We start from the raw sequence: 27,048 nt of genomic DNA on the forward strand, positions 1-27,048 counted from the left end.
AATAAAAATTACCCCTCACAACGAATAGCCCGGTACATGAGCAAAGCCTTCAGGAATGCCAGAACTATAATTAACTAGCAGCAAGTAGCCCATAAATTATCATGGTGCAGGAGAAAACAGCTAAAAATAAAACACTGTAATTTCAAAAGGAAGAAGCAGCAGCAAAGGAAAAGAAAAGAAATAAGGTAAAGGTGGTGGGTGGTTTTTTTTTTTCCTTTTTCTTTTAAAAAAAAAGATGTGTGTGAAGTCATGGCATCAGCTGTTACAGCGAGACAAATAAATTATCGTGAGGAGGATACCGAACAAAGTTCTGCCAGTTCCTGTTTTTGGGTGAAGGGGTGGAAAGGAGCAAGTAAGACCCCTCCCCCCCCTCAGTTCACTGAGCGCATCGAGCGGCTGCTTCTAGGAAACCGGTGGACTTTGACGTGCTTGGACAAATGGTCGCTCCGAGCAAACTTCTTCTCGCACACGGGGCACTGGTACGGCTTCACTCCAGAATGCGAGCGCCTGTGCCGGGATAGTTCATCTGATCTTGAAAACCTGAAAGTCAGTAAGGGAGGGGGGAGGGTTATCAGTAGGTTGTTGTCTTTGGTTGTCACCAATGCATGAAAAACCAAAGGGCGAAGTCACACAATGAAAACAGGACAAAAAAGTGATTTATAAGCAGACAAAACGAAATTGCATGCAAAACAAACATATACATGAATAGGAGGGCTGGATGCCGTTGTGCAACAATTCCAACCATTTCTCAAAATACCTCAGGTTATTCTCTTATTACGACAAGATCTACTGGATTTCATCCAGTTTCAACAGAACAAAATGGAGAATTTCTCGCAGGTGGCAGCTGTAAATCCCCTTTTGAAATCTTTGTTCATGTGGTATAGTTCTTCCACAAAAGCTTAACCAAGGTACTTTCTATCCTGTAATCCCTATAATTTTATTTATTTTAGTAGATACCCTGCCTTTCTTCCATCATGGAACTCAACATGATATACATGGATTTCCTGGGAAGTCTCTCATCGAGGCACTGAGCAGACTCAATCGACCCAACTTTATCAAGGTAACAGTATCATGTGCCCATAAACCACTCCCCTATGGGCCGGGGCTGCCCACTTGTCAGTCACCTGGCATCACAATTAGACTCTGTGATCTGTTTTTCCATTGCACTGTGTACAGAAACCCCAGTGATCATCAGGATATGCACACCACAGTGCATGGTGCTTTGCAAGCCCTGACAATCAGCTGATTGACAGGGATCACAGCTAAATAATCCCTGACAGATGGCCATCCAACCTCTGTTTAAAAACTTCCAGTGAAGGAGAGTCCACAGCCTTCTGAGGTAGTCTGTTCCACTGTCAAGCATCTCTTACTGAGTCATTTGTTTAAGCTATGTGTAGACCAGTTAATTGCCAATGTTTCTAAGCGGTGTGCATAAAAATTAAAAAGCATGCAATGGATAGGATTGATTAAAATTAATCGTAAAAACTGAAAAGTTCCCCTTCAATTGCCTGCTGAAGAAGAAAGGTCTCAGTTGCCAAACACCTTTGTCAAGCAAATTCAACAGAGAGGAATGAATGAATAAATAAATAAATGCAGTGACTCACATTCAACATCAAGCTATTTCCCACATGTTCTAGCAGACCTGTCCCCAAAATGGTGGCAACAGGTGGGAAATTCTCCAATACATTGGAACAAAGTCATTATCCATGAACTACTAGCGGCACAGAGGCAGATGTCGGCCACCATTTTATATCCACTGGCACCGATTTCAAAGGAGGAAAAGAGTGACACTGTCTCATACAAATGTTCCTCTCGTATCGGAAGGCACAGAACAACGCCATTTTGAACACAACAAGGCTCAGTCAGATTTTGGAGAAGGGGAAGAGAGAGACCCTCACCTAGCAATATAACTCTCTGAGCTTATACCTTAGGCAGCTCCTGCCTAACATCAGGAAAGGGGAAGAGAAAAGGAAAAACCCTAAATACTGTCAATACTGAGATGAATTCACAGAGTTGCAAGGCAGGACAATGCTGATTTCAAGCTCCAAGTAATGCTGAAACTCCTCTGAAAACTCCAAGTGTTCAGGATGCACAACTGAGACTACTGCCCCTTTGAAAAGATGGTGCCACGAAGTGGGTGTCAGCTGGAACAGTAGCAAAGTTTGGCACTGAAAAGAATTCCTAAGAAGTGCTGTCAGCTGTTTGCTTGTAGTAAATGAATGAAGCCGCAGTCATTTACTAAATGCAAATTGGAAGAGAAAGGAAATCTGTAAAATGTGTTTGCCTGAAAAGATAGTACGTAGATTGCTGTGTTTAGGTGAATGCATTTCGTTTTGTTTTTAAGCACACACAAAAATAATTCTCAAAAAATTGTCAAGAGAAATGCAGGTGTGCCAAATTCCTGTGCCATCATTGTGTGGTGCTTGGATTTAATTTCGGCGTGCGTACGCACACACACACACACACACACACACACACACACTGAGTCCATTGGGATGAGTTTTTATTATTAGCAAAATCAGGGGCAGATGCATGAGCACCTCAAAGATATGTGCTATCTGAGCCATGGAAAGCAGCGTGAGTTAATATGATAAGAATATTCTTTACCTCATGACTAAACCCTGCAGTTGATCAGGTAACAATGTCGCTATGCTGTTGCCCAGCTTGCTTGGAAAGATCAGCTTACTATACCAGCAGAAATAAACTCCCTGCTCCCTGCGTGTTTATACAAAAGAAAAGACTTGAAAGGTGAACATGTGAAGCACGTAGGATCCCTTGCAATTGCCACACACTAGCCTTACCAACTTTTGTTTGCTCATTTTGGCTGGCCTTCATGTCATGGTGCACATGGAATGATGTAACAACATATCCTTAAAGAGTTTGATTGAATCACAGGTGGTTCTCGGGCCAAACAAGCAGGACACGTGATAGATCCTGGAATCACGGTAGCAAGCTGCCTGGGTTTCACAGCAATTAGCTGAGCCCGGAAAGTGAGAAAGGGGGAGATCTTTTCCCATATGTTAATTGCTCAGAAAATCTGTGGTTTAAAAAAGTGCTTTAGTGGGGTTTAAGCACGCTTCAGTGGAGGGTTGCTGGCAGAGTGAAGCGGCTGCCTCAGGTTGGTTTGGGGGTGTCATGGAAGGGCAGCAATTTGTTAAGTTATTTAATTGGAAGTTGTGCCTTTACTCCCAGGGAGAGGTACTTGTGGATTTTCTGTCTCAAGTGCCTCAGATACTATGCACCTTGACTTGGAGGGGAGAACCCTCTGGAACTGTAGGAGGAGGGAGTGCTCCACATTATTCACATATGGAAATGTGATTCATACCACATATATCTTCTTTACTTGACAGATACCCCAACACCTTTTTATCTGAAGAAGTGTGCATGCGCACGAAAGCTCATACCAATAACAAACTTAAGTTGGTCTCTAAGGTGCTACTGGAAGGATTTTTTTTTATTTTTTATTTTTTTTTGACTATGGCAGACCAACACGGCTACCTACCTGTAACCTTTTTATTTGTTTTATTGCAGTAAGGCACATCAAGAGACACAATTTGCTTTGTGTCAGTGAATTGGAGTGTCCTTTAGCACCCTCATATTATGCACCGCTAGCCCAGCTTCCTTGTTTTTCAAAAACCCACCCACATTTTCTTATGTGATGGCGGGTGCTTTAGAGGTGTGCAGACTGCAGCTAATGGACTGCGTCTGCTTTCTAGTGCAGCTGTGCTGAATGCCTTGCGTAAAAGAAAAGGTACAAGAAGTAGCCAATAGGCATCACTGTGTCTCTATATGCCCTACATCAGTATTCTTCAACCTCCAATCCCCAGGCATTTGTTAGACTACACCTCCCAGCATCCCTAGTCAGGTTAGCCAATGGTCAAGGATGATGGGAGTTGTAGTTCGGCAGCATCTGAGGACCCAGGCTCAAATGCTTCTCAGTTAAAACTATTATCGTTCCCCACCCTTGAATTATAGCACCTTGATTGACAAACATTATTTTATTCTTATTTACTTATCAGATTTATATAAACACAAAGGAATGTTATTCTGAAGGAAAAGCTGGTATGTTTCAAGTTCCAAGGACTGATATATAGAATTTCAGGTATCACACATCCTAAAATATCAAAGATGGGAGTTAAATATCGATTTCATAGGTCAAATACCAACCCAGGAATTGGATATCTGCATTCAGCATGAAATCTGAGTTCAACTATGTGAACCGTAGCAGATTCCAAATTGGATTTTTGAATGAAAAATGCATTACTGAGTTAATAATGGTGGTCCAGCCATTAAGTATATTGATGGCTTTACAAATTATAAGTCCACAGCTCACTAACATTTTGTGTTTGCCGATTTCTTCATCCCAAGTTCTGGTAACACTCAGCTCTTGCTAACCACATGCTGCATTAATATAATATTTTTAAATGTTTTAAATTTTAAAATTGTTTTCAATGATGATATGAATGTTTTATTTTATATTTTTTGTAAACTGCATAAGAGGTTTTCTTACAATCATGTGGTATATAAATTTTGTTAAATAAACAAGCAAATAAACACCTTGAAATGCATTCATAGAGGAGATGGAGTGCAATTGTGGGAAAGTGTCTGTTCCAATGGGAGATATTTGTCATTTGCCTGCAGGGCTTGTTTGATTGCTTTACACAACAGGTTATTTATTTTGTAGGCTCTCATAATGGTACAACAGTAACAAAGACAATAAATGGCCCCAAAGTATGGTCTGAAGGCAAGGGAGGCTACCACCCTGGTGAAGCGAAACTGGTCTGGCTCTCAATATAGGAAGCTGCCTTATTTTGAGTCAGACCAATGTTCTGCCTACCTCAGTATTATCTACTCTTGACTGGCAGAAGATATCCAGGGTTTCAGGCAAGACCTGGAGATGCCAGGGATTGAACCTGGGACCTTCTGCATGCAAAGCAGATGCTCTGCCACTGAGCTATGGCCCTACCTCATGTATGCTGCCTTGGGTTCCATGATGGAAGAAAGGCAGGCTACAAAGTCACAGCTGGCCTAGGTGTTACTTTATCCAAACCCCAGTCCAAGAGAGTTTTCAACCTTGCTGTATAACACTCACACACATTGCATGATGTGGCTATGCTCTTCCCTGCTTCCAGAAGTAGTTACTACATCAACATATCAGTTGCCTTGCATCAGGTCAGACCATATATTTATCCTACCAGTTTGGCACTGTCTGGCTAGCAGCAACTCTCTCTGGGTTTCCAAGACACAGACCTTTCCCATCACCTGCTGGGTCTTTGCTGGAGGTGCCAGGCACTAAACTTGGCTCCTTCAGCATCTACTTGACTCTACTGAGGTTTGGTCCTTCCCCATGGAGCAGGAGCAGAGAAAGACCCGTTTGATTCTGCCTTGCCTGCTTTAAACGTGTTTTGATGTTATACTATGGTGGTAATGCACTACTGTAAGATGAGCAACTGTGGTTAGATAGCAGCCTGTGGAGCAAAGTCATTGCTGTTGCTGCAGCCAACATACTGCAGGCAGAAGGAGGATCATACCACACAGCAGAATGGGGTAGCCAACATGGTGGCTCCAGGCATTGTAAGACTCCAGCTCCCAACTTCCCTGAGCACTGGCCAGACTGACTGGGGCTGATGGGAAATGGTGTCGAAGAACATCTGGAAGGCACAACACTGGCTACCCCTTCAACAGAAGAATGGAGAAATGGAGACGCCAATCTGTAGAAGATGTATTAGAATACGGACACATCGGATTTCCTGGTGCATTTTGAACACCCAGGTTCTCTTTTGAGGGAAGCTATTCAGCAACATGACATTTTGTTTTTAATCTCACTAAAAGAAGGAGCAGCTTTAGTGCTGTCCATAGCTAAGTTATAAGAAAGGAAATTCCGACCAAACTTCGGGGGGGGGGGGACTTCTGACAGTAGGAGCTGTTCAACAGCAGAACGGACTCCCTCAGGAGGTTGTGGTCTCTCCTTTCTTAGAGGTTAGATGGCCATCTGTCATTGATGCTTTAGGCCCTTCAGGTCCCTTCCAACTCTACAGTTCTTTGATTCTAAGTATTGTGTTTCCATTTACACAGACTAGGGTAATTTTCTTTAATTGCTCTTGATGCAGGGTTTTTTAAACAAACAAACACCTGAAATGCATCTGTTTGGCGGGGAAAGGAATCCTACACAAAGAGGAAAAGAAAACAACTAAAGGAAAAATACCAGAAGTGTATCTCTTGGGCCTGTGTGTTCAATATGGGGCGATAAAGAAAAATGGAAAAGAACAGAAGCTCCAGGTGTACTCAGCACACACAAGTCATGTGAGGTCCCAGCACTCTCTGAACTTCTGGAAAGTAAACATTCTCTGCTGATAAAAGGAAAGCTGTGCAATTCTGGGCTCAGTTAACTCCAGCTACTTGCCAATCTCACTTTGATGGCCAAAAACACCACATAAGGCTAATCCTAGAGAAGTATACTGAAAGAAGCAAACTCCTTGAAAAATGGGCAGGTGCCTCTTCCTTCCTTCTAATAACAAATACCCATTGCAAATGTGGGGTGGGGAACTCTCTCTGGCCCTCAAGACTCTCTAAAAGCTATGTTCCACCCAAACCCTGCCCTTTACATGCAATCCACACCCTGCAGTGGCCGTACTCTGCCATCTCCTTGAATAATCTTGCCTGCCTGCAATGTGCCACTGATCTGTTGATCTGCTGTCTTCCATAAGTCTCCTCCTCATAATGACCATGAGCTAGAGCTGTCAAATGTACATATTGGCTGATGCAGTTAACATAGGCACTGCCTCAAAATAATAGCTCCCACCCAAAAAGATTAAAGGGCGTAAGGATCTGCAGGATGTGTAGTTTCTCGAGTAAAGAAAGGGGAAGACCTCTGGTGACGTATGTTATTGATCTCCACAGCACTTAGACCCTGGATGCCTCAGTACCAGGCCTACACAACTCACGATGCACCAAAGCAGATCACAGCTGCACACTGTGGACTGCAAGGTGCAGGCTGTCCCTTCCCCTGCATTTTGCAGAGGCAGCAAAAACATGAGAGTTCTATCAAACCTCTGGCGGACAATCATCCATGGCTGGTGTACATCACTCATGTTATTCAGCTGTTACTCACAAGGACACAGGCAGTCATAAATGCAAGCACATTCCCCATCCCAGTACAGTGGTACCTCAGGTTACAGACGCTTCAGGTTACAGACTCCACTAACCCAGAAATAGTACCTCGGGTTAAGAACTCTGCTTCAGGATGAGAACAGAAATCACGCGGCAGCAGTGGGAGGCCCCATTAGCTAAAGTGGTACCTCAGGTTAAGAACAGTTTCAGGTTAAGAACGGACCTCCAGAACGAATTAAGTTCTTAACCCGAGGTACTACTGTAATACAACATATCGCCTGGGACATATCCACTGCTTTCTCTCCTGTGATAAATGTACAGCTGCCATTTTCTGAACTTTGTGACATTTCACAAAGCCGAACCTCATAAAGAAGGTATCTTAGATATTGGTTCTTACTCTGTTTAAGGGTTAGGCACTCCAGGCCTCTCTCTCTCTAGCCCTCAGGCCACACATCCTGCCCTAGCCACAAGCCATCTTCTCATGGGCGCTTTTGCATGGCTGGAAAGTGCAGTCATACCCTGGATTGCACGCGCTCCGGAAACGCTTCTGGGTTGCGGGCGTTCTTAACCCGAACGTATGCAACACGGAGCGTGCGCTTCTGTGCACTTCGCTTCTGTGCAGAAGCGCTCAGATCGCGCTACTTCCGGGTTTTCGGGTTTTTTTTATGCGTTCGGGATACGAACGCCCGCGTTACGCACGGCGACCCAGGACGGATCGCGTGCGTAACCCGGGGTTCCACTGTATCCTTGAATTCTGTCAATGCCCCTTGCTTGTCTGGACAGAGGATAGATTGTGCTGTGTAAGCGAGTGTAGAAACTCACCTACTGCACAAAGGTAACATTTGCATTTGTTGCTCCACCCAATTTGCTTCCAGACTCACCCAACACTTGTATGTGGCCTCTGAACAGTGGCCAAGAAGGGAATGTGGCCCTCAGGCTGAAAAGTGTTCCTCGTTCTTGCTGTAAAGCAGGGGTAGGGAACTTTGGGCTGCCTGGATTTTGCTGAGCTACAACTCCCATCAACCCCAGCTCAAGGCCTAAAGCATACTAATAATAAATTTTAAAAATTGGTGATTTCAGGCTCTTCTCTACGACTTGTGAGTTTCACCCATTGCCCTCTTGATATCTTTTGCTCATGCTATCCATGCTCACTTCCCTTGAAGTTAGGAAAATGATGCACATTTGTGGCTTTCACAAAATACATCCTCAGAAGAAAAGGATGGAAAAGCAAAGAGGACTGGGGAGTCACTGAGAATCTTCAGATAGGCTTGCTGGCATTTCAAGTCCATTTGCTACTGAATACCAAAATCATTTTCCTTCACCAGCACTTTTTAAAAATCTGAACATTTGTCATAATTTCCTCACATCCCCCGCTCACAGAAACAAAATTTTCCACAAAAATATTTGCATTAGGGTTCACTGTTAGGGAGAGCAAATATTCTAAATGCCATGACAGGAAGCCATCAGGACGGGAGGCCAACTGCGTAGTTAATAATCAACTATTTCCCTAAAAACCACGGGTGAGAAATGTTATGAGTCGTTCCTTGCAGGCACAGGGCGATCAACCTAGGGAAGTGTCACAAATATGGAAATTGAAGAACATAAATACTGAGTCAAGCCAAATGTCCAACCGAGAATCTCATGCCTCCAGGCATGAACAACATTGGATCCTACGCCATAGGAAAACCACAGCAATTACACAGCGATTCGCCTGTCTAGCCTCTCTTACTTACAGCCTGCGTAAAACAGAGGGCTTGGAGGCATTTTGACTAAGCCCTCCCCATCCTGAAGAGAAGCATGCCTATTTCATCCTCAAGTACCCATGCCCAACTGCAACGTGTAGTAAGCACCACCCACTGCAAGATGGCATTTGGCATCGCCTCACAAGCGCAGGGGTGGCAGCCACAACAAAGATGCTCAGCACATGGATGAGATGTAGGTCAACAGATATTTAGCAGACCAGATTTGCAAAGTCTTGCGGAGTTTGTGTTGATTCAGTCAGAAGGAGTGTCAAGCCATTCAGAAATCAGAGATTTTCATGGGTCTGATTGTATGCATTCACTTAAAGATAGTGAATATGGATATATAATTGATAATTCCCCCCCAATCTTTTTTCACTATCTGTAATTATAGGAACATATGAAGCTGTCAAAATACTTTGCCCATGTAGCCTAGAACTGTCATCTCACCTGCCACCCAACCATTTAACAGGAGAGGCCCAGGATTGAGTCTGAGACTTTTTTGTATTCAAATCCTGTGCTTCACCACTGAACTCTTCTTGGCACCTATCCTTTCCTTTGGTGCCGATTGCGTGAAATGCATCGCAACCAAGCCCATAGTGTACAGCTCGCAATGCCTGTTCTGACAAGTTCAATCTCTCTTTTATGAGCAGAGATGACAACTGTTTTTGTCGAAAAACAAAACCTTTTCTGCCACTAAAGCCCAAGAGGTTGTGCCATTTGGTTCGTAGGTGTTCCTAGCGTCATCTCATTTTGAGAGAACGTGCTTAAATTCTAATGGTAGCCAGGTACTAGAGAAGAAGGCACATCCTTCAATTAATTTGGTTCCTAATCACCGGCTGGCAAATAACGTGGAACAAATGGCAGTATTATGCGACCCAGACTGCCACCACATCCCAATACTGACCTCCATCCACAACCGGGCCACGTACACGCAAAGGGTTTCTCCCCCGTGTGCCTCCTCAGGTGGGCTTTCAAGTGGCTGCTTTTAGTGTACATCTTGGTACATCCGGGGAAAGTACATTTGTGCATTTTAATGAGTTCTGCCGCAGGGTTCTTTTGAAACTTTTGACCCATGATGACCCCCGTTTGCCCCTGGATCGTACCTCCAGGCCCCATTGGTTTTGCAGCGATCGGAACTGGGGCAATACGGACAAATTTGGAGGAGTTCAAGTTGGACGACGGAACAAGCTGTGGCACAAGTGCAAACGTTTGCCCTTGGATGTTGACCAGGAGCTGTGCAATTTTAATGTTCTCTTGCGCCGGTCCCTGTGAACTAGGGCTCGCGTTTGATGCTTGCTTGACTTGCACTGGTTGGATTTGGAGCATGACTGGGATCCCCCCATCGAGGGACATGGCCCCATTTGAGGCATCCATCGTGCTGCTTGACTGTTCGCTTTTGCTATCTTTTAAACTAATACTGGGTACCATATGATCTTTGGGCTGCATGGAAGCCACAGTTATCTGGCCACAAGCTCTCATGTCTTTGGTCTCACTTTTCGGTCCTTCCTTGAACTCTGTCTCCATGTTCTCTTCCAGAAACTCCTCGATTTCCTCCAGGGTGGGCTGAAATGGTCCCGAATCCTCCATCTCCACTGTGAATTCGGGCATCCTATAATGCTCCTCCTTCACAATAGGCTGAAGTCTCCTTTTGTCCCACCAAGAGGCATGGCCATTCCCCAAGGATGCCTGAGACAACAAGTAGTCCAAGATGCTGTCCTGACTCTCGGCACTTGACGAGCTCCCGCAGCTTGAGCTAAGGACCTGGGAATCGGGACTGGAACAAGAGCAAAAACTCGAAGAGTCGCTGTCATCTTCCGACAAGGGGGACGGCAGCATGTGGTACGACCTGCCGATTGCTGTCATGTCCCCAAAGTATCCGAGAAGAGGCCTTGCAGATGAGAAGGACTCACCCGCAGGAAGCAAGTGATCCACCATCCCGGGATAATCTCTTTATAGGTCTCCCACCAGCATGTACCAACAGAGAGAAAGCCTGGATATGGGAAACATAAACACCGAGAGTCAGAAGTCAGGTTTAATCATTCATCTCAATGCACTAAAACTACAAAGCTTTCTCCAGCCTGGCCCACAATCCTTGCTGCGTGCTCATGTTGCTACATGTTTTGATATTGCCTGTTATCACCCAAGAGGATTTCTTGAGCGCTCTTTTTCCAAGATTGCACCACATGCTTGCAAAAGAATTCTCTTTGAAACGCCATTTCACAACTATGTGTTCTGGAGAATTACAGCAGCCTACTTATTTCCAAAGGATTGCTGGTGAGGAGAAATATGTCCTTCAATGTCCTTTTCCTTAGCCGTGGATCTTGCAGCCAATGCTAAAGGGTTGAGAGAGCCGGGAACGAGGCCGAGGGAGGAGAACTGTTGAAACTTTTACCATTCCCAAACCTCCATATCAAGCAGAGTGTTTATTACTGGGTTGCCGCTTTCCACTGGCTTTATTTTTAACTTTCCTCGCATATACAAATATAGGCTAATCAGCGTAATGCAAAGCTTGGGGCAGCAGGAGCTAAAAATATTGGCTAGACTTTGACAGTGAAGATTTTCCTCTCCCGGTTAATGATTCAAATTTTCTACTGCCATTATCTGTTGCGCTGCTCTTGATACAGGCTTGAACCAAACCGGGTTATTTAATCGCCATACCTTGGCAAAGAGGGGGCCGTTCCCCACCCCTCAAAAAAAAAAAGAGAGATTACTAGCAAATTTTAGCTCTGGTCTGCATGCCCACAAGTCCAGTGTAAAAACTTCTCTCCAGCATATTCTCCTGCCTATCGTTTGAAGCACTGCCTTGGGATGAACTGAACCATGTGACAGCTTCTAAATTTGGAAGACTCCCGTCAGAATTAGCATCTCAATTCTGGCTTTGGATTTCAAAGCATTGTGACCAGCCCCATTTGTGCCATGTTCCTGACAAGCACCATCAACTCACTTAGCCTCAGGAAGGCCTGGGAGTGAATTTCCTACAGAAGCGCATCTGGGTGAGGGGGGGGGGGAATCATGCACAGGCCTTTCCCGCTCTAGCTGCCCCCAAGCAAAACTCTCACAGCAAAACGCCCAAAGCTTGTGCTCTCAGTTGTGAAAGGGAAAAGATACAGTCTTGGGCAGACAATTATTTGCTCTTCCGGTCAAGGCAAACCTACTTTGCCTTGGGGGAGAGTATATGAATTGTGGTGGCAGATCCTTTAAGAGCCAGTGCTGGTGTAGTGGTTAGAGTGTTGGACTATGACCTGGGAGACCAGGGTTCAAAGCCCCACTTGGCCATGAAGTTCACTGGGTAGTCTTGGGCCAGTCACTGCCTCTCAAACCTATCCTACCTCACAGGGTTATTGTGGGGATGAAATGAGAAGGGGCAGAACGTCTTGGAGGAAAAGGTGCAATAAACTTATAAAATAAATGGAAAACCTGGGTTTGGGAGAAAGTGAGTGATCGTGAGAGCGTAAGAAGGGGCAATGGAAAATAAAGGAGATCTCAAACACACCTTTTGCAAAGTCATTTCTAGCATTCTCGTCTGCTATTGCTGCTGCAGCCACTTTGCCACAAACCGCTGTTGATATTGTCCAGGGGTAGGCAAAAGATGCTTACTATTCCCTGTCTAATCCGTGCTTTTCCTGCATCTTTTAACTCGCCCCATCTTTGTTTTGTTCCGCTCAAAGAAATAAAATCCCAAGCACGCACCGCGCAGCTGAGATGGCAAAAGATGAATTTTGCACACATCTTCCATCAGCACCAGCCCACTGACATTCCACAGGAAGCCTGAACAAGCGAAAGTACATTTCTTTGAAAAGCAGCTTCCTGACTGATGCAAGGCTGGGGACGTGGATGGCGAGTCCTGAAGCAAAAAAGCATTTGCTGGCTTCCCAAGCTGCACACTTCCCTAGTTTACACACACAAACGCCAGTCATCTCTTCTTGTCAAATGACTACACTTATGAAATGTTCACAAGTGCTGAATGGGAGGAAGTTCAATCAAAGGTTAGGCTTCACGGTGCAAAAAAGAGAGGAAGGCTAACAAAGTTACTATGACAGAAGCTTTCATGGGTGACTATCATTAAGTGCTATGCTGCGTTCTAGATACATATGCGGTTGCAGCAGAATGGTATACTGTGAGATCAGAAGGAAAGGTAATGCCCCCAAAAAGGACAGGAGGTAATAATTATATTTTATTAACAGTGATCATTCACACATATAAGTAGTTAAGTAATGCATGTAGGGTGATTTATTTATTTTTTTAATCCATTGTGTTGGTTCAGCTCACAAGAGAAAGTTTTGATCCTCTCAGGGTGTGGTGATTTATCCATTCCACAATGCATTTTCACCTCTTTTTGCATAATAATTACTTTGAATGGTAAAGGGGATTCTTCGCCTACACAGGTTAATTGTCTAAGGATGCTGCAGATCAGATCTGAACCTCCGGAGTTTTCTCCCTTGTACTGCTCCAGGTTTATAGTTTAACCCTGTTCATGTCTACTAATAAGTGAGTTCCATTGAATCAAATGGGATTTGCACCCAGGTACAGGACTGCGGGTTTAATCGGTTTGATAGATTAATCAACTAAAGCTTTAGTTGATTAACCGGTAGGGAAAGGTGTTTATTCATGTATTTATAAATGTGTTTATTCAGGCTGTGGTATATGTGTGTAATAGGGATTGGGGGGGGAAATACAAAAGATGGCATTTCCTTGTTAAATTATAATCTCACACTCCCTTTAATATTGTGGGGAAAGGGGAATCACCCTGATAATGGGCATAAGGAAAGTCTTCTGAGTAATATCATCCTCCTTATTCCCTGATAGAAGTTTTGGTAATACACCGTCAATGAATTGATCAAATCAGTCAGCAAGCAGGTGATTGATCAACCAGCGATATCATTTATTTATTTATTTATTTATTTATTTATTTATTTATTTATTCGTATCTCGCCTATCCGGCTGGGCAAAGTTCACACAAGGGATTGTCTTAATCTATGATGTCCTAAGGGAACTTTGCCAGCATACACAAGTGAGTGTACACACCAGTTCAGTATGTTCAGATCTTTGGAAGACACCCTGCTCTGAGTGCCATGCTTTCTGGCGTAAGGAAGGTCTTCTGAGTAATAGCATCCTCCTTACAGAATCTCCTCCCCAGAGATGCCCAGCAAGCTGCCAGCTTGTTCTTTTTCTCGTTTTGAATCAAAGTTTGTTTGGAGGGAAACACATCGAAATGCAGCGCTGGGCATTTTAATATGATCTTCATTAGCTGCTCTGCAGGCATTCGAGTGCCACGTGGTGGGACAAAGCATTTCAAAGCAGAGATACATTAATGAATCCTGCCCCCAGTTTGGTCACAGTCCAAAGCTGCAACCTTACCAGGGAGGGAGCCCCCCACTGAAGCTAATGGCACTTGCTTCTGGGCAGATATGCACAGTTCACAAGTTCTACTGGGGTGTGCTGCAGATGGCATGCAGGAGGGAGGGGGGAAATGGAAACATATGTCTCCAAAAATGAAGGGAATGCATGCTGGGGGAGCCCCGGCCTTAACTCTCAAATGGCAGTCTATGCCTCACCGAAGGAGGGCACGCATTTGATTTGCGTAAAATCTGCATGAATTCAATTTATATGCATAGATACAAAGTAATAAACCATTGTACTATAATTTAAGTAGAAATACAGTACCTTTTACTACAGTGGGGAAGGTGGCCTGTTTGCCTGCTCAGCCTGCTGCCCAGGCGTTCCCTGTTGACGGGCAACTTCAAGTCTCTTCCTGCTCTTCCTTCTGATGGGTTCTTTATCTTTAAACTTGACTCGGACGCCTTCAACAGAGGGCTGTCCTCCGTAGGACATGTGGCCTCCCTAGTATTTCCTGGCAAGGGCCTATGATGTGTCCCAGGGTATTTGGCTTGCACATCTCTCCTTTAGACTTCCAAGCTTATGCCCATTCATGCAAATGGACTGAAATCTTACCTAACTCTGTGCTGGACCAAGACCAAAGTGCAGAAAACAGCACTGTATCCAGGTAGCTATGCAGAGGGCCAGGAGAAAGCAGCATTTTAGAAGGAAAGTGTGCATGCCAAACATACAGGAAGTGGAGCGAAGATGAATGGAATGGACAGGCAGATAGGTAGAAAAACAGGCAGAAACTACTAGGTTTGCAAATCCTGGGAGCAAATGCTGTAGGGATTAGTCCTGAACAGGTATGTATAGGATTGCACCTTCAGGGCACATTTTAAACCATGAATGGCTGATTTGCAGCCCTCCATATATTGCTAGACCGCAGCTCCCACAGCATCCCTGACCATTGGCCATGCTGGCAGGGACTGAGGGTACTTGGAGGCCAATCACATCTGGAGAACCAACCCCCAGCCAACGCTGTTTCGAATTGTCCTTGTCAGCTCAGGAGCTAGCATTTCAAGCAGTGATAAGGGCAATATTAATCTCCGTGATTTCATCAGAATGCAGGGTCCTTGAATCAGGTTCTGGGGTGGGGGAGGAGGGAGGGGGAGGAATGACATGAGAGTCGGCAGATGACGAGAATGCTTTCTAGCGCAGGGCCAGCTGCTATTCATCTTACATTCCCGTATCCATATGGCGCAAATCAGTGCTCTCTCCTTCAGTGAAAGAAGAAATGCTAACAGGAGGCAGAAGGGTGAAACCCCAAAGGCACAGAGGTCAGTAGGCAGATGTGAGAACTTATACCACTTTCCTTGCCCTATCAGAGTTGTCACTGGAGCCAAAGGGAATTCTGGGTATTGGAGGAACATGCTGGATTCATCACTTGCCTGCTAATGACCAAATCCTTCTTTTTTTCCCTTTTCTCTTTTGGAGATTCTTAAAGAAGTATGTAATAGTAATGTTACAGCCATGGGGAAAATACATAGCTGTATTTTCATTTACTGAGGCCTGCCCACTTTCAACGGTTTATCCATGAATAGGTTTTGTGGGGGTTATTGCTATGGTTTAGTTTGTTCTTGTTCTTCTTGTGTATTTTTATAGGGTTCCCTCCCTCCCTCCCTGCAACTGAAATGCAGTCAGCTCTGGGGTGAAGCACATCGACTCTTCCACAGTACACAAGTAGCTCTCCAAACCTCCGCAATATCCTCACAATATTGCTTTCTTGCTACTGAACTTTCAGAGCTGCCTTGTTTTGGGAACAACAGTTGCCTGTTTAGGTCACCAGCTAAATATTAAAAGGGCAGCAAATGTACTGCATGCCTGTGCACTGCTGTATTTCAGAGTAAGCACTCAGAGGAGAATGCAGAAAGCTATGCAAAACTTGAGCTGCTTGTCACTCCAGGGAACATTAGAGGACGACTGGGGAGCAGAGAGATGTTGCTGCTAACAGTATAATCTGATTTGGTGCCTTTTAAACAGCTGTGGATATGCTGACAGCTACTTCCTAGGGTTGCCAACATCTCCTCTCTTTGATGCAACGTAATCCCATAAACCTATGTTCTCCCTACTAGAACCGATTACACAAAGAGGGATACCTTGCTGATGGAATGCACAAGTCCCATTGGGACATCATCAATGCGCCTTCAAGAAAGTCCTTGCATCAGGTCAGTGGAATGCCACAGCCCAAGAAACAGCAGAATTACTTTGCATGCAAATGTCATTGCTTCTGTATAGGGAACGTGCCAAGTCAAGAAGCCAGTGTGGACGAGTGCTGGATTTGTTTCCACCAAGGGAACTCGAGTCCCAGCCTCTGCTTGACTGTAGAGTGGTAGACCTAACTCCCTCCATCCCTTGTGATCTAAAGGTGCTGCATTGCTAGCTCTGCTTCCCTCCACTGTCCTAACTGGGCCCTAGTATCTGTGCACAGGTGAACATCCACAGGGCTATGGGGACCTATGTGTGTAGCTCTGCATGCACAAAAGGGCCTATTATCACTCCACATGGCCTGTAGGATACCTGTGATCTACCTGTGATCTTAGACCACATCCCAGTCTCAATTCTTCCTCTGCCTTCTCATACATGCTCTGTATATACATACCCTCCAACATTTCTCTGATGAAAATAGGGACGTCCCATTTCATAATGATAATCTTACTATTTATTCCCCACATATCTTACTGGGTTGCCCCCAGCCGCTCTGGGCAGCTTCCAACATACAGTTATACCCTGGTTTGCGCACACTCTGTGTTGCGTACGTTCGGGTAAGAACGGCCACAACCCGGAAGTGTTTCCGGAGCGTGCACAACCAGATGCGCAGAACACTTCTGCGCACTTCGCGCATACACAGAAGCACTCAAATCGCGCCACTTCCGGGTTTTCTTCGTGCATTCGGGATACGCACACCCACGTTACGCACGGCGACCCGGAACAGATTGCGTGCGTAACCCGGGGTTCCACTGTATATAAAAAGACAGACACCTGAACTGCTGCACTTGCATGGCAGTAAATAAGGTTACCAGGTGTCCCCATTTCCCAGGGACGGTCCCTGGATTTACAAATCAGCCTTCATACAAAATCCATTGAAGTTGAAAAGATGTCCCCAGAATTCATTGAAAAAAATCTGGTAACCTTACAGTAAGAGCCAAAGCTCTCTTCTGCTGTTGAACCTGGATGGCTGAGATCCTACAGATTCCTCGGGGAGCAGGCACAGAGGGGCAAGTGTGTGTGCATAGACACATGTGTGCATCTATGACACAAGGACAGAGTGGACCTCTTAGGAAACTTTCCAAACACAGACCCTCTAGAAATAATCTTGCCTTTGATAAAGTATTGTAATGCTCTGTAGGATTTTACGCCCTTGAGAAAAAGCCTACAGATCAAAGTGCAGAATGGACGAGAACTGCACTACCGGCAGCGAAGAAATGCAACAGGATAGAAAAGTTGCAGCAACTGTGAATGATGAGCCAGTTTTAATTCCTCGATTTGTATCCCAGTCTTATTCCCATCAGCTCAGGGCAGCAAACATGAGGCTATCCCATTCCATCCTCACAGTGCCCCTGAAAGGTAGGTTTGTCTGAGAACTACTGACATGTTCTGGGGGTACTCAAGGAAAAGCAGTACCGGCGCTTTCCCTCCCCTCCCCCATGTTAAAAGTGTGGCAGTTACTACGGCAACTTCATGGTGAGTAGAGGCACCTTTTGTTTCTTTAAAAAAAGTGACTGGGTATGCCTCGAACCACCCACAGAACTTCACAGCTGAGCAGAGCTTTGAGCCTAAGTCTTTCTGTTGTTTTTGTTGTTCCAAATCTAACTTCCCAGACTACAGATTGGGTTGTTTTTAAACCTAGCTGACAATCTGGCAGCAAAAGAGGTATGTTTACAGCCCCATCATAAGCTCTGCTGTGTGCACTGGGTCAGAATAAAGGGATGAAGGAGATGCATATAGCATCTAATCATCATCAGTGTTGTCGTCATCCTTTACTGTCATCTGCCGTCAGGCTGGTTTAAAAATACACTTGCTGTTAAATGCGGCAAGAAAGGTTTCCCGATTAAGAAGCCTCCAGCCTGCATAGCACATGACTGCTTGGTGGTGCCAGTTAAATGCTTAAGAGAAAAGATGCATTGGGCAGCGCACAGCAACAACTTCAGTATATTAGTTCGGGGTCTGCTCTCACTGCACACGGTTGCAGCCACACAGAGTGCCAAGGGCAGCTTCTCGATTCCGGCCAGCACCAAATATCATTTTACAACACAGGGCAAGTTTCTAGATCTCATGGCTGGAAAGATTAAAAAGAGCACACCTGCAAATTGAGTTGTATGCAGTGTTGGTCCAATTTAGAGTAGACCCATTGGAATTGATGGATATGGCTAACGTAGGTCCATTAATTCCAATGGATCTACTCTGAGACAGCTGGATATAAAAAATAGTTCCTTGCACACACAAAAAGGTTTAAAGTATTTCCTTTCTCTCCATGGGAAACCCTCCCAACACCTTTATCTCACCTTACTGTCCACCAAAGAATCATAGAATTTTAAAATTGGAAGGGACCACAAGGGTCATCTAGTCTAACCCCCTGCAATGCAGGAATCTTTTGCCGAACGTAGGACTCGAACCCATGACCCTGAGATTAAGAGCTTCGTGCTCTACCAGCTGAGTGCTCTCTCTCGGACCTCTTCCCTTCTCCTGATTCCCTCTATTCGCAATTAGACATTAAGAATACATAACCTATCTATAGGCCGGTAGCCTTGCAGTACGTCAAGATCCCTGATAATAAAGGAGAGGAAGGTGCTCCAGTGTATGAGATGAAAACATCGTCCGGTTAGCCATGTTTACACACACACACACACCTCTTTTTCACAGCCTTGTCAAAATTTCTGCAGGAGCAGAGGAGGATCGGTGGAAGGGGGAAGGGGCAAGAAATCCCCTTTCTCGCCAAAAGCCAACTGGCTTTAAAACGCATCCATTCTCCTTTGTTTTCCAGAGGAGGACTGACTTTGTTTACAGCAATAATAGCCAAAGACTTTAATCCCGGGCTCTAGATTGTGTACATTCCGCTTTGACATTCATGCTGGTCACACACACATGGAGTCCCAAGCCTGTCTGTGCTAATCTGTCAAGAGGTGAATGGATAAAAGCTCCAGGATTCATTGCACTAAACATGGGGGGGGGGGGCGGAACAGAAAGGGAGAAGGGATACATTTCATATCCCTTCAAGAACCAGGCTGTGGTTTTAGTGCGCAGAGTGGTGTGTGTGTGTGTTTCCTCTAAATAGCCGAGTGTGTTTAACCCAACCTCAGCTTCACAAGGCTGGGTATTAAAGAGGCTGACTGAACACACTGTGACTGGTGGAGCTCTCCCTCCCTTTGGCCTCTGAAGTTTGCAATGACCGACAGTAACCCTGCAACCATCTCTCTCTCTCTCTCTCTCTCTCTCTCCTTTCTTTCAACATTACCATAACAGCCATAGCAGAGCAAAGCGCACAGCTGCCTCCTCCTGTTGCTGCTGCAGGAGGTTGCTTCCCCAACATTACATCCTCAAAAGCCACTCAAAAGTTGCTCGGGGAAACCAGTAAACAGAACCGTGCTGTGCGCTGCAGAACTTCTCTCTCTCTTTCTCTCTCTTTTCAATATGTCAAATATCTCACACCCTCAAGTTGAGAACATAGGAAGCTGCCTTGTATTCCAAGTTCATCTCGCTCAGCATTGGCCACACAGACTGACAGGAGCTCTCCAGGGTTTTCAGAGAGGGGGTGTTCCCATTCCCACCTGAAAATGCCAGTGATTGCAGCTGGGGCTTTCGGGTTGCAAAGCAGATGCCCTGCCACTGGGTCGCACCCCTTCGCTGTTACAAAGAGGTTGGCGCAAGAGGCAGAACGTTGCAAGAGAAGGGAAAACCTTTCCTAATTCTGACAGCAGTTCGGGAACAGAACTGCACCCTTCATCCCCATTAGAGTCATGCTCTCTTCCAGTCACCCAAACAGCAGTTTGGCAGGCTGGGAGGAGCATGGGCTATACATGAGGAGGATGCATGTTTCAATCTGGATAGCTCCACCGGTAAGAGCACGAGACTCGGAATCTCAGGGATGTGGGTTTGAGCCCCACGTTGAGCTAAAGATTCCTGCATTGCAGGGGGTTGGACTAGATGGCCCTCATGGGTCCCTTCCTACTCAACAATTCTATGATTTTATAATGCTCCCCATGTGCCTCCCTGCACATCACACTCACGCTCTCAAGCAATTTGTGGCAGGTTTTTTTGGGGGTGGGGGTGGCAGTGGGAGCAGCTTGGGCATGCACATCAGGTAGTGCCGAAGGCCTTCCAGGGCCGCATCATGTGGCCCCTGGGTTACCCACATGTGCCTCAGAGGCAAAACAAGGGAAGTTTTTCGATTCACCATCATGTGCTAAAAGTCAACGTGTCTTTTGCCATCTGCTTGAAAGCCACGCCATGGACATGTGGCCCAAATGAACCCATGATTTTCTCACATGATGGCATACAGTGGTCTCACATACCCATGCCTTGCACTCCCCATGGAGAAGTTCCAAATGGGAAACAGTCCTGGACTTCCTAGGAAGGGTGTGCAGGGAGGGGTGCTCAATAGGTATGTGTTGGGATACAGCTGCTCCAACTTTGCCTGCTCCTAAGACAGGATTTGAGACTGACTATAGGACATGGAGCCCCATCCAGCTGTCAGGTTGCATGATTTGCTTCCCAGTGAGAAAATGTCACATCTTTTCTTGATTCAGTTACCACTATTGATGTCAGACTGTGCAAGCTTTGGAATCGCACAGAATCCTTCATCCAAGGAAAGGTTCTTTGCAGCTCGGAAGCTGCTGCCCTACCACACCGCACGACACAAATTAGCTCCACGTATAAAGACAGCCTCCTGTTTATTTCGTCATCTCTGCCCTGTTCTCGACTTAACACAGCAACCTTTCTAGGCGCTCCACGTTACCATAAACTCCGAAGCCACAGCCATCAGCAGCAGCCCCCATCCATTTGTCCCATAGTCATGCATTTGCGTTTCACTTTCACCCTCTGGGAGAGCGGGAGGGGGTTCAGAGAGAAAACCAGGAGTGAAGCTTTGAAACAAACCAGAGTCACTTTAAAAACAACAACAACCTGCTTGAAGGAGTCAAGCGTGCAAGTTAAAGGCAAAGCGGCGTTGGGGGGGGGGCGAAAGGGAGGGCATCCCAGGAGGATCAGTAACCGGATCTTTTCCAGTGTGGCAAGCGAAATGCACGCCGTGGCCTAAGAGAGGAAGCGGGGAAGTACCTGCACGTTTATTTCTTATTAAAGGGAAAGCGCTGGCCGCCAACCCCGGCGCCGCGAAGGCATGTTGCCTTGCCGCTGAAACTCCCCATATGGTGGGAAGCGCCGCCTCGCCCGCGCCTCCGAAACGCGCCTCTCTCCAGCGCCAGGAGCGGAGATCGGGATCCGCACAGGCGAGGATCTCTCGCCCTTCACGGCCAGGATCCGGAATAGGAGTCTCTGCCCTCTCTCCCTCTCCCACCCGCTCACTGTAAACACCTGAAGGCGCGCACACGCGCCCAGGCACCCACAAGCACCCCGTCCTGCCGCAAAGAGGACTCGCCTCGCCTCCCTTCCGTCCACATTCCTCGAATTCTGCGCGCAAGTCGCCCCGGCGGCCAAGCCAGCTAATCTATCCCTTCGATCCGGCGGCGCTCTACACTGATCCGCCAGGCTAGAGCCGCCGCCGACCGATCGCCTTCTCGCTTAGCGTTTCCTGCACGCGCAGAATAAAGCAAGTATGCTGCTGGGTCCCTTGACTAGAAATTGGCTGCTTCTTCGTTTTCTTCCACTGAGGTTTACTCACACACACACACCCGTCCTCCTCCTTTCCTTCTCCCCCCCTCTCCCGTCCCGCATCGTGCACCCCCCCCCTTCAACCCCTTATTATGGGTCACAATCGTGTCATTTGCTTCTTACCTGAACTTATTCGGTCAACCCCCGAGGGTGAGCGTGAGGAGGGGGACAGCAAACCCCACACAATTTAAACTGCAAAAAAGATCCCAGTAGGCAGCAGCTCCTCTTGACATTTAATTCTTTAAAATAAAATAAAAAGGAGATGGAGGGGGAAGAGAGAGAGAAGCAAAAAATAAAACAAGGATGGATTAATCCCCCCACATTTCTCCCTCCAAGGAGATGATGGGCTGGGTGGCAAGCGGCGTCCTTGAGAATCGCCCGCAGGCAAACAGGGTCCCGATGGGCGGCCAGCAACCCGGCGGGTGATGTGTCCTTTCGCTCTCCTAGCGTAGTACTATATCCCCATCACATGACTGCCAGGGAGGTTATCACAGTAAAAGGCAGGGGAAGGCTTGAAGGAGGCTCGACCCAAAGTGGCCCCCTCATTGGCTGAGGGAAAGGCAAGGGGCGGGCCTGAGGTTTTGTCGTCAATGGAAGTATCTGGTATGCTCGCTTCGCTTGCCTTTCCTCTCCCTGGTTGTCCCCCCCCCCCACCGCTCCTCTCCTCTCCCTCCACCCTCCCCTCCCCACCGCGCGGTCCATTTTTGTATCAAAGCCCAGGCAGGAATGTTTGGCTTCTGCTCCCCTCTGCTTACTCTCTCTGAGCCATGACAAAGAAGATCATGTGAAGGCGAGGTAGAAATCCCTCAGGCGTATATTTAGAAGGCTGTTCTAACTTGGAAGGAACACCCTGCCAGGGGACAAATGTCCTTCTGACAATAGTTTGGCATTTGAATTGGTCTAGTTTCTGCCTCCTCCCAGGTTCGATCCCTGATGTCTCCAAGTAAAGCTGGGAGTGATCCCTGCACCTACTAGAGGAGCCCCAGCTAGTTAATACTGTTGCACGCCACCCCAGTCTCCAAGAGATGCAAGATTCCAAGGGTTCCAGGCACTTACCACGGTTCGGTCTCCTTGGAATGAAGGGCAGAAGAGACTGTGGTGTCTTTATGATATATGGTTTATTTGCACATATATGCAACCTGAGTCTACGATGGAGGGGTTTGCAGCATAAACTCCCCAAGGAGGGTCTTGTTTCTCCCCTAGCTGCAGGCTTGGATACAGGCTCTCCCTCCACCTTTTCCAGCCTGCCACTTTTGAACCCATCTTCTAGCTCAGATCACTCCACTCTGGCCTTTGTCTTTCTAACTAAGCAAAGAGGGAGGCCCGCGCATTTGCCCTCTGGCACAGAGCCAATTCCTGGCTGGTCTGGCTATTCCACAATTGAATCTGTGCTAGATGAGGGAATTAGAAGGAGGTATGAGGGTCTCCATTTACAGCCTACCCCTCCCCCCAAAAAAACCAAACAACTCATAACACTACTGAGCTAGAAAGACCAGTTGCAGGAGGCTGATTCCAGGATGGGTGACCATACTTCACTGTTATGAAGACCTGTACAGGTAGTTTTTCCTCTGTTAAAACCTAGTGCTTTCTCCTTTTGGTTTTTGATTCACCTTGGCTTCTTCACAGTCATTTACTTTGGGTTAGTAACCCCCATATCACCCCTGGATGAAACATAATGTTGGAAAAAGCATGCTCATTTGAAATTGTAAAGCTTGCATATTATATAAACACTTCAAAAATAATAGACTTGGGTTTTGTTTTTTGCTGCCTACTCAAGAGAATTGACCTTGTGTCCACTGGTAGAGTAATTGCCTTGTTGTACCCATTTTAAGGTAGCCTGATCCCTTGTCTGGGCAAAGTGCTCTCAAATGCTGCCGTTTGGACATGATGCAAGGGGATTGCGAGATTAAATCACGCTGTGTGATTTCAAACAAACTGGGCCACAGCCCGAATGAAAGCATTTCAGTGTGGTCAAGGGAAGTGTGGCGTTTGCCCTTCCTAGGGTATACATATAGAAGAAGTAAGTAAGGGGTTAAGTGGCTGGCCCTAGGCTAACCAATAAACAGAGGGGGGGAGGAGCTAGGGGCAGCTGAAGGAGTCAGTTAGAGTTAGAGAGCGGGGAGTTAAAGGGAGTTGATGAAGAGCGGTTGATCGAGGGAGTTGGTTGGTGGGTGGTTGTTGATTGTGAGGGTTGGTGGTGAGGTCTAGTGGTGAGCGTAGGCAGGGTTGTAACCAATTTCTTAAGTTGTTGAAGTTTTTAAATAAACACTTATTATTTTGTTTAAAATTGCACCCTGACTGTGAAAGTTATTACCAGGGAGGGGATCCTGGTTGGTGGCAGCGAAGCGCGTGGTGGCACAGGGATCAATAGTCCGTCAAACGACCGGGGACCCTGTGTGATCGCTACAAAACTGGCGGCAGCGGCGGGATAAGATCAATACGCCGGCAGGAGACATCAATAAGCCCGTGGAGGGATATTGAAATCGTTGTGCCTGTTCACCACAAAATTGGCAGAAGCAGCTGGGGTTAAACAATACACCTGGAAGGGGAAGGGTAAATCTGTGAAGTGATAACCTAGCCCGGGGGTGTAGTTGTGGGTACCCAAGGACGCTGTAAGGCTAAGATAACAAAAGGAGAAAAGAGAGCTCACAAATCTGTTCTGGCAGGGGGTTTTGACTTGGGGTCCGAGGAAGTAAGCTTAACGGGTAGAGAGAAGACCCATAGCAGAACTTTGAGACCCGAGTCTGGAGAAACCTAGCCAGGGGGAACAGTGCTGAGAGGAGATTTCTCTTATTTTGTTAATTTAACTGTCAAATCCTCAATCACACAATATGCCACCTAAAAAGACAAAGAACCCTGTGAGGGAACCAGTGCAAGATAGCTCTGAAGGGGAGGAAAATGGGAATCCTCTGAGGGAAGAGCAGAGCTTAGAAGATGAAACTAATATTGTACCTGAGGCGAGAGAGCCACAAGTTTCTATAGAATTAGAAAAGTGGAAACTAGAACAACAATATAAATTTGAATTAGAGAAAGTTAAGGCTGAACAAGAATTAGAAAAAGAAAGAATTCGAGCTGAGCAGGAAAGCAAAAGGGAGAGCGAAAGAATTCGAGCTGAGAGGGAAAGTGAGAGCGAAAGAATGCAATTTCAGTTGGAAATGAGGAAACTAGAATTAGCAGCAATGGAGAATCAAAACAACAGTAATAACACCAGTAGTCAAATAACAGGGAAGGTAGATTTAAAGCGATTCCCTGAGTTCAAGGAGAAAGATAGCCCAGAGGCTTTTCTGATATCATTTGAGAGAGCCTGTAAAGATTTCCAAGTGAAGGATGAGGAGAAAATGGTGATCTTAAGGGCTAGAATTAGTGGGGTACTGGCAGAAATATACGCCCAAATGACAGAAGAACAGTCAACAGATTTTGAGATGTTTAAACAATTAATTTATACGAGGTTTGGAATTACCTCAGAACAACTAAGAAAAAAATTCAGGAGTGTGACAAAGTTGAGAGAAGAAACGTATGCTCAGTTGGGGGCAAAAATTACAAATTACCTCAAAAAATGGTTAGAGCAGGAGGGTGCGGATTCAATTCAAAAAATCAGAGAGGTTATTGCGTTGGAGCAATTTTATGCCACCATAACTGGGGAGCTGAAATATCTTGTAAAGGAAAGAAGTCCTAAAACCATCCAGGAGGCAGCAACCCTAGCTGACCAAATTAATGAAATTAGGGACCATGGATTTGATAGTCCAAAATTTGGCGGGAAATTGTGGGGGAACCCCAGAAACCAATTTCAATATGCTAAAGGAAGCTCTTCTCCGGCAATAAAAAAGTCAAACATACCACAGTCAAAAAGCCCAAGTGACGTGGGCCAAACTAACACCCATACCTCTGAGGTAAAAGAAAATAAATCTAATTATACTGGGGGAAGAGATATGAGGTGCTGGTCGTGCAATAAACTGGGCCACAGAAGCTTTGAATGTAAGACTGGTGAACAAGTTAAATCTGGGAGCACAAACACTCAAAAACACTCTTATTGTATCCACTCAGTAGGGCAGGGTGAGGCTAAGCAGGTTACCACGGAAACCGAAGCTCTAGCTAGGCCTGAGACAGAGGAGATTCCTGAGGCCTCAGTAATACACTGTTACTTGATTAAACAGAATGATTTGCTCTTGAGAAAGTCCGGAGAAAATATTTGGATTGAAAACAAAAAATATCTAGGGTTAAAAGATACCGGTTCCCAAATCACAATTGTTCATCCTGAGGTAATCAGTCCCGATAAAGTAATTCCAGGAAAAACTATAGAATTAAAAGGAATCGCCAAAGAGCCAGTTAGACTCCAAATGGCTGAGGTAAACATTAAGTTACATGACTGGAGTGGAAAGTGGCAAGTGGCCATTTCAGAGGAAATCCCCACTGCGGTGCTTATCGGTTGGGATCTCCTGGAGCATGTACAGAGTGCGTTTGTTATTACCCGCTCCAAGGGGGGCCAACTGTCAACTGATACTGAGGGAAGCGAAACAGTTGCCAATGAGGGCAGGACTCAAAGTCCTCAAGTTGAAACTTTGAGTGAGCCAGGCTTCCTAATACCTTTTAAAACTACTCAAAAGACTAATTTCTCTCAGGAACAAAAGAATGACATAGGACTAAACAGCTGTTTTGAGGCAGCAAAATCTACTGTTCCATTAACCCCTGATTGCCCAGAGAGGTTCTGCCTAGAGGAGGGGCTGTTATATCGTGAAGCCCTTAGCACACCTTATAAAGGGGGAGGAGGAAACCGCAGACAACTAGTGGTTCCTCACATGTATAGAGAAAAAATCATAAAGCAAGCCCATAATAGTATTTTTGGGGCACATATGGGGATAACTCGGACCAAACGAAGAGTGGCACAAAATTTCTATTGGCCAGGAATGGGGAAGAAAATTAGAATGTATTGCCAAGCCTGTGACATTTGCCAAAGGCAGGGATCAGGTCAGGACAAAACCAAGGCAAAACTGTG

General features: G+C 45.9%; 1 protein-coding gene across 3 annotated transcripts; it reads right to left on the reverse strand.

The window, feature by feature from the left end:
* Positions 1-22,519, reverse strand: KLF15 (Kruppel like factor 15). Of its 3 annotated transcripts, none has more exons than XM_033141081.1 (3): positions 22,179-22,519; positions 9,757-10,842; positions 372-540 (listed from the first exon to the last, which is right to left on the reverse strand). In XM_033141081.1, the coding sequence occupies exons 2-3, from the start codon at positions 10,785-10,787 to the stop codon at positions 372-374; spliced, it is 1,200 nt and encodes a 399-aa protein (XP_032996972.1). In that variant the 5' UTR covers positions 10,788-10,842; positions 22,179-22,519. The 3 variants fall into 3 exon arrangements, with proteins under 3 accessions (XP_032996974.1, XP_032996972.1, XP_032996973.1); XM_033141082.1 differs by lacking the exon at positions 22,179-22,519 and adding an exon at positions 14,517-14,863; XM_033141083.1 differs by lacking the exon at positions 22,179-22,519 and having other exon boundaries at positions 1-540; positions 9,757-10,787.
* Positions 22,520-27,048: the final 4,529 nt, after the last annotated feature.

The sequence above is a fragment of the Lacerta agilis genome, chromosome 2, assembly GCF_009819535.1.
Source record: "Lacerta agilis isolate rLacAgi1 chromosome 2, rLacAgi1.pri, whole genome shotgun sequence".
In the NCBI taxonomy this organism is placed as follows: Eukaryota; Metazoa; Chordata; class Lepidosauria; order Squamata; family Lacertidae; genus Lacerta; species Lacerta agilis.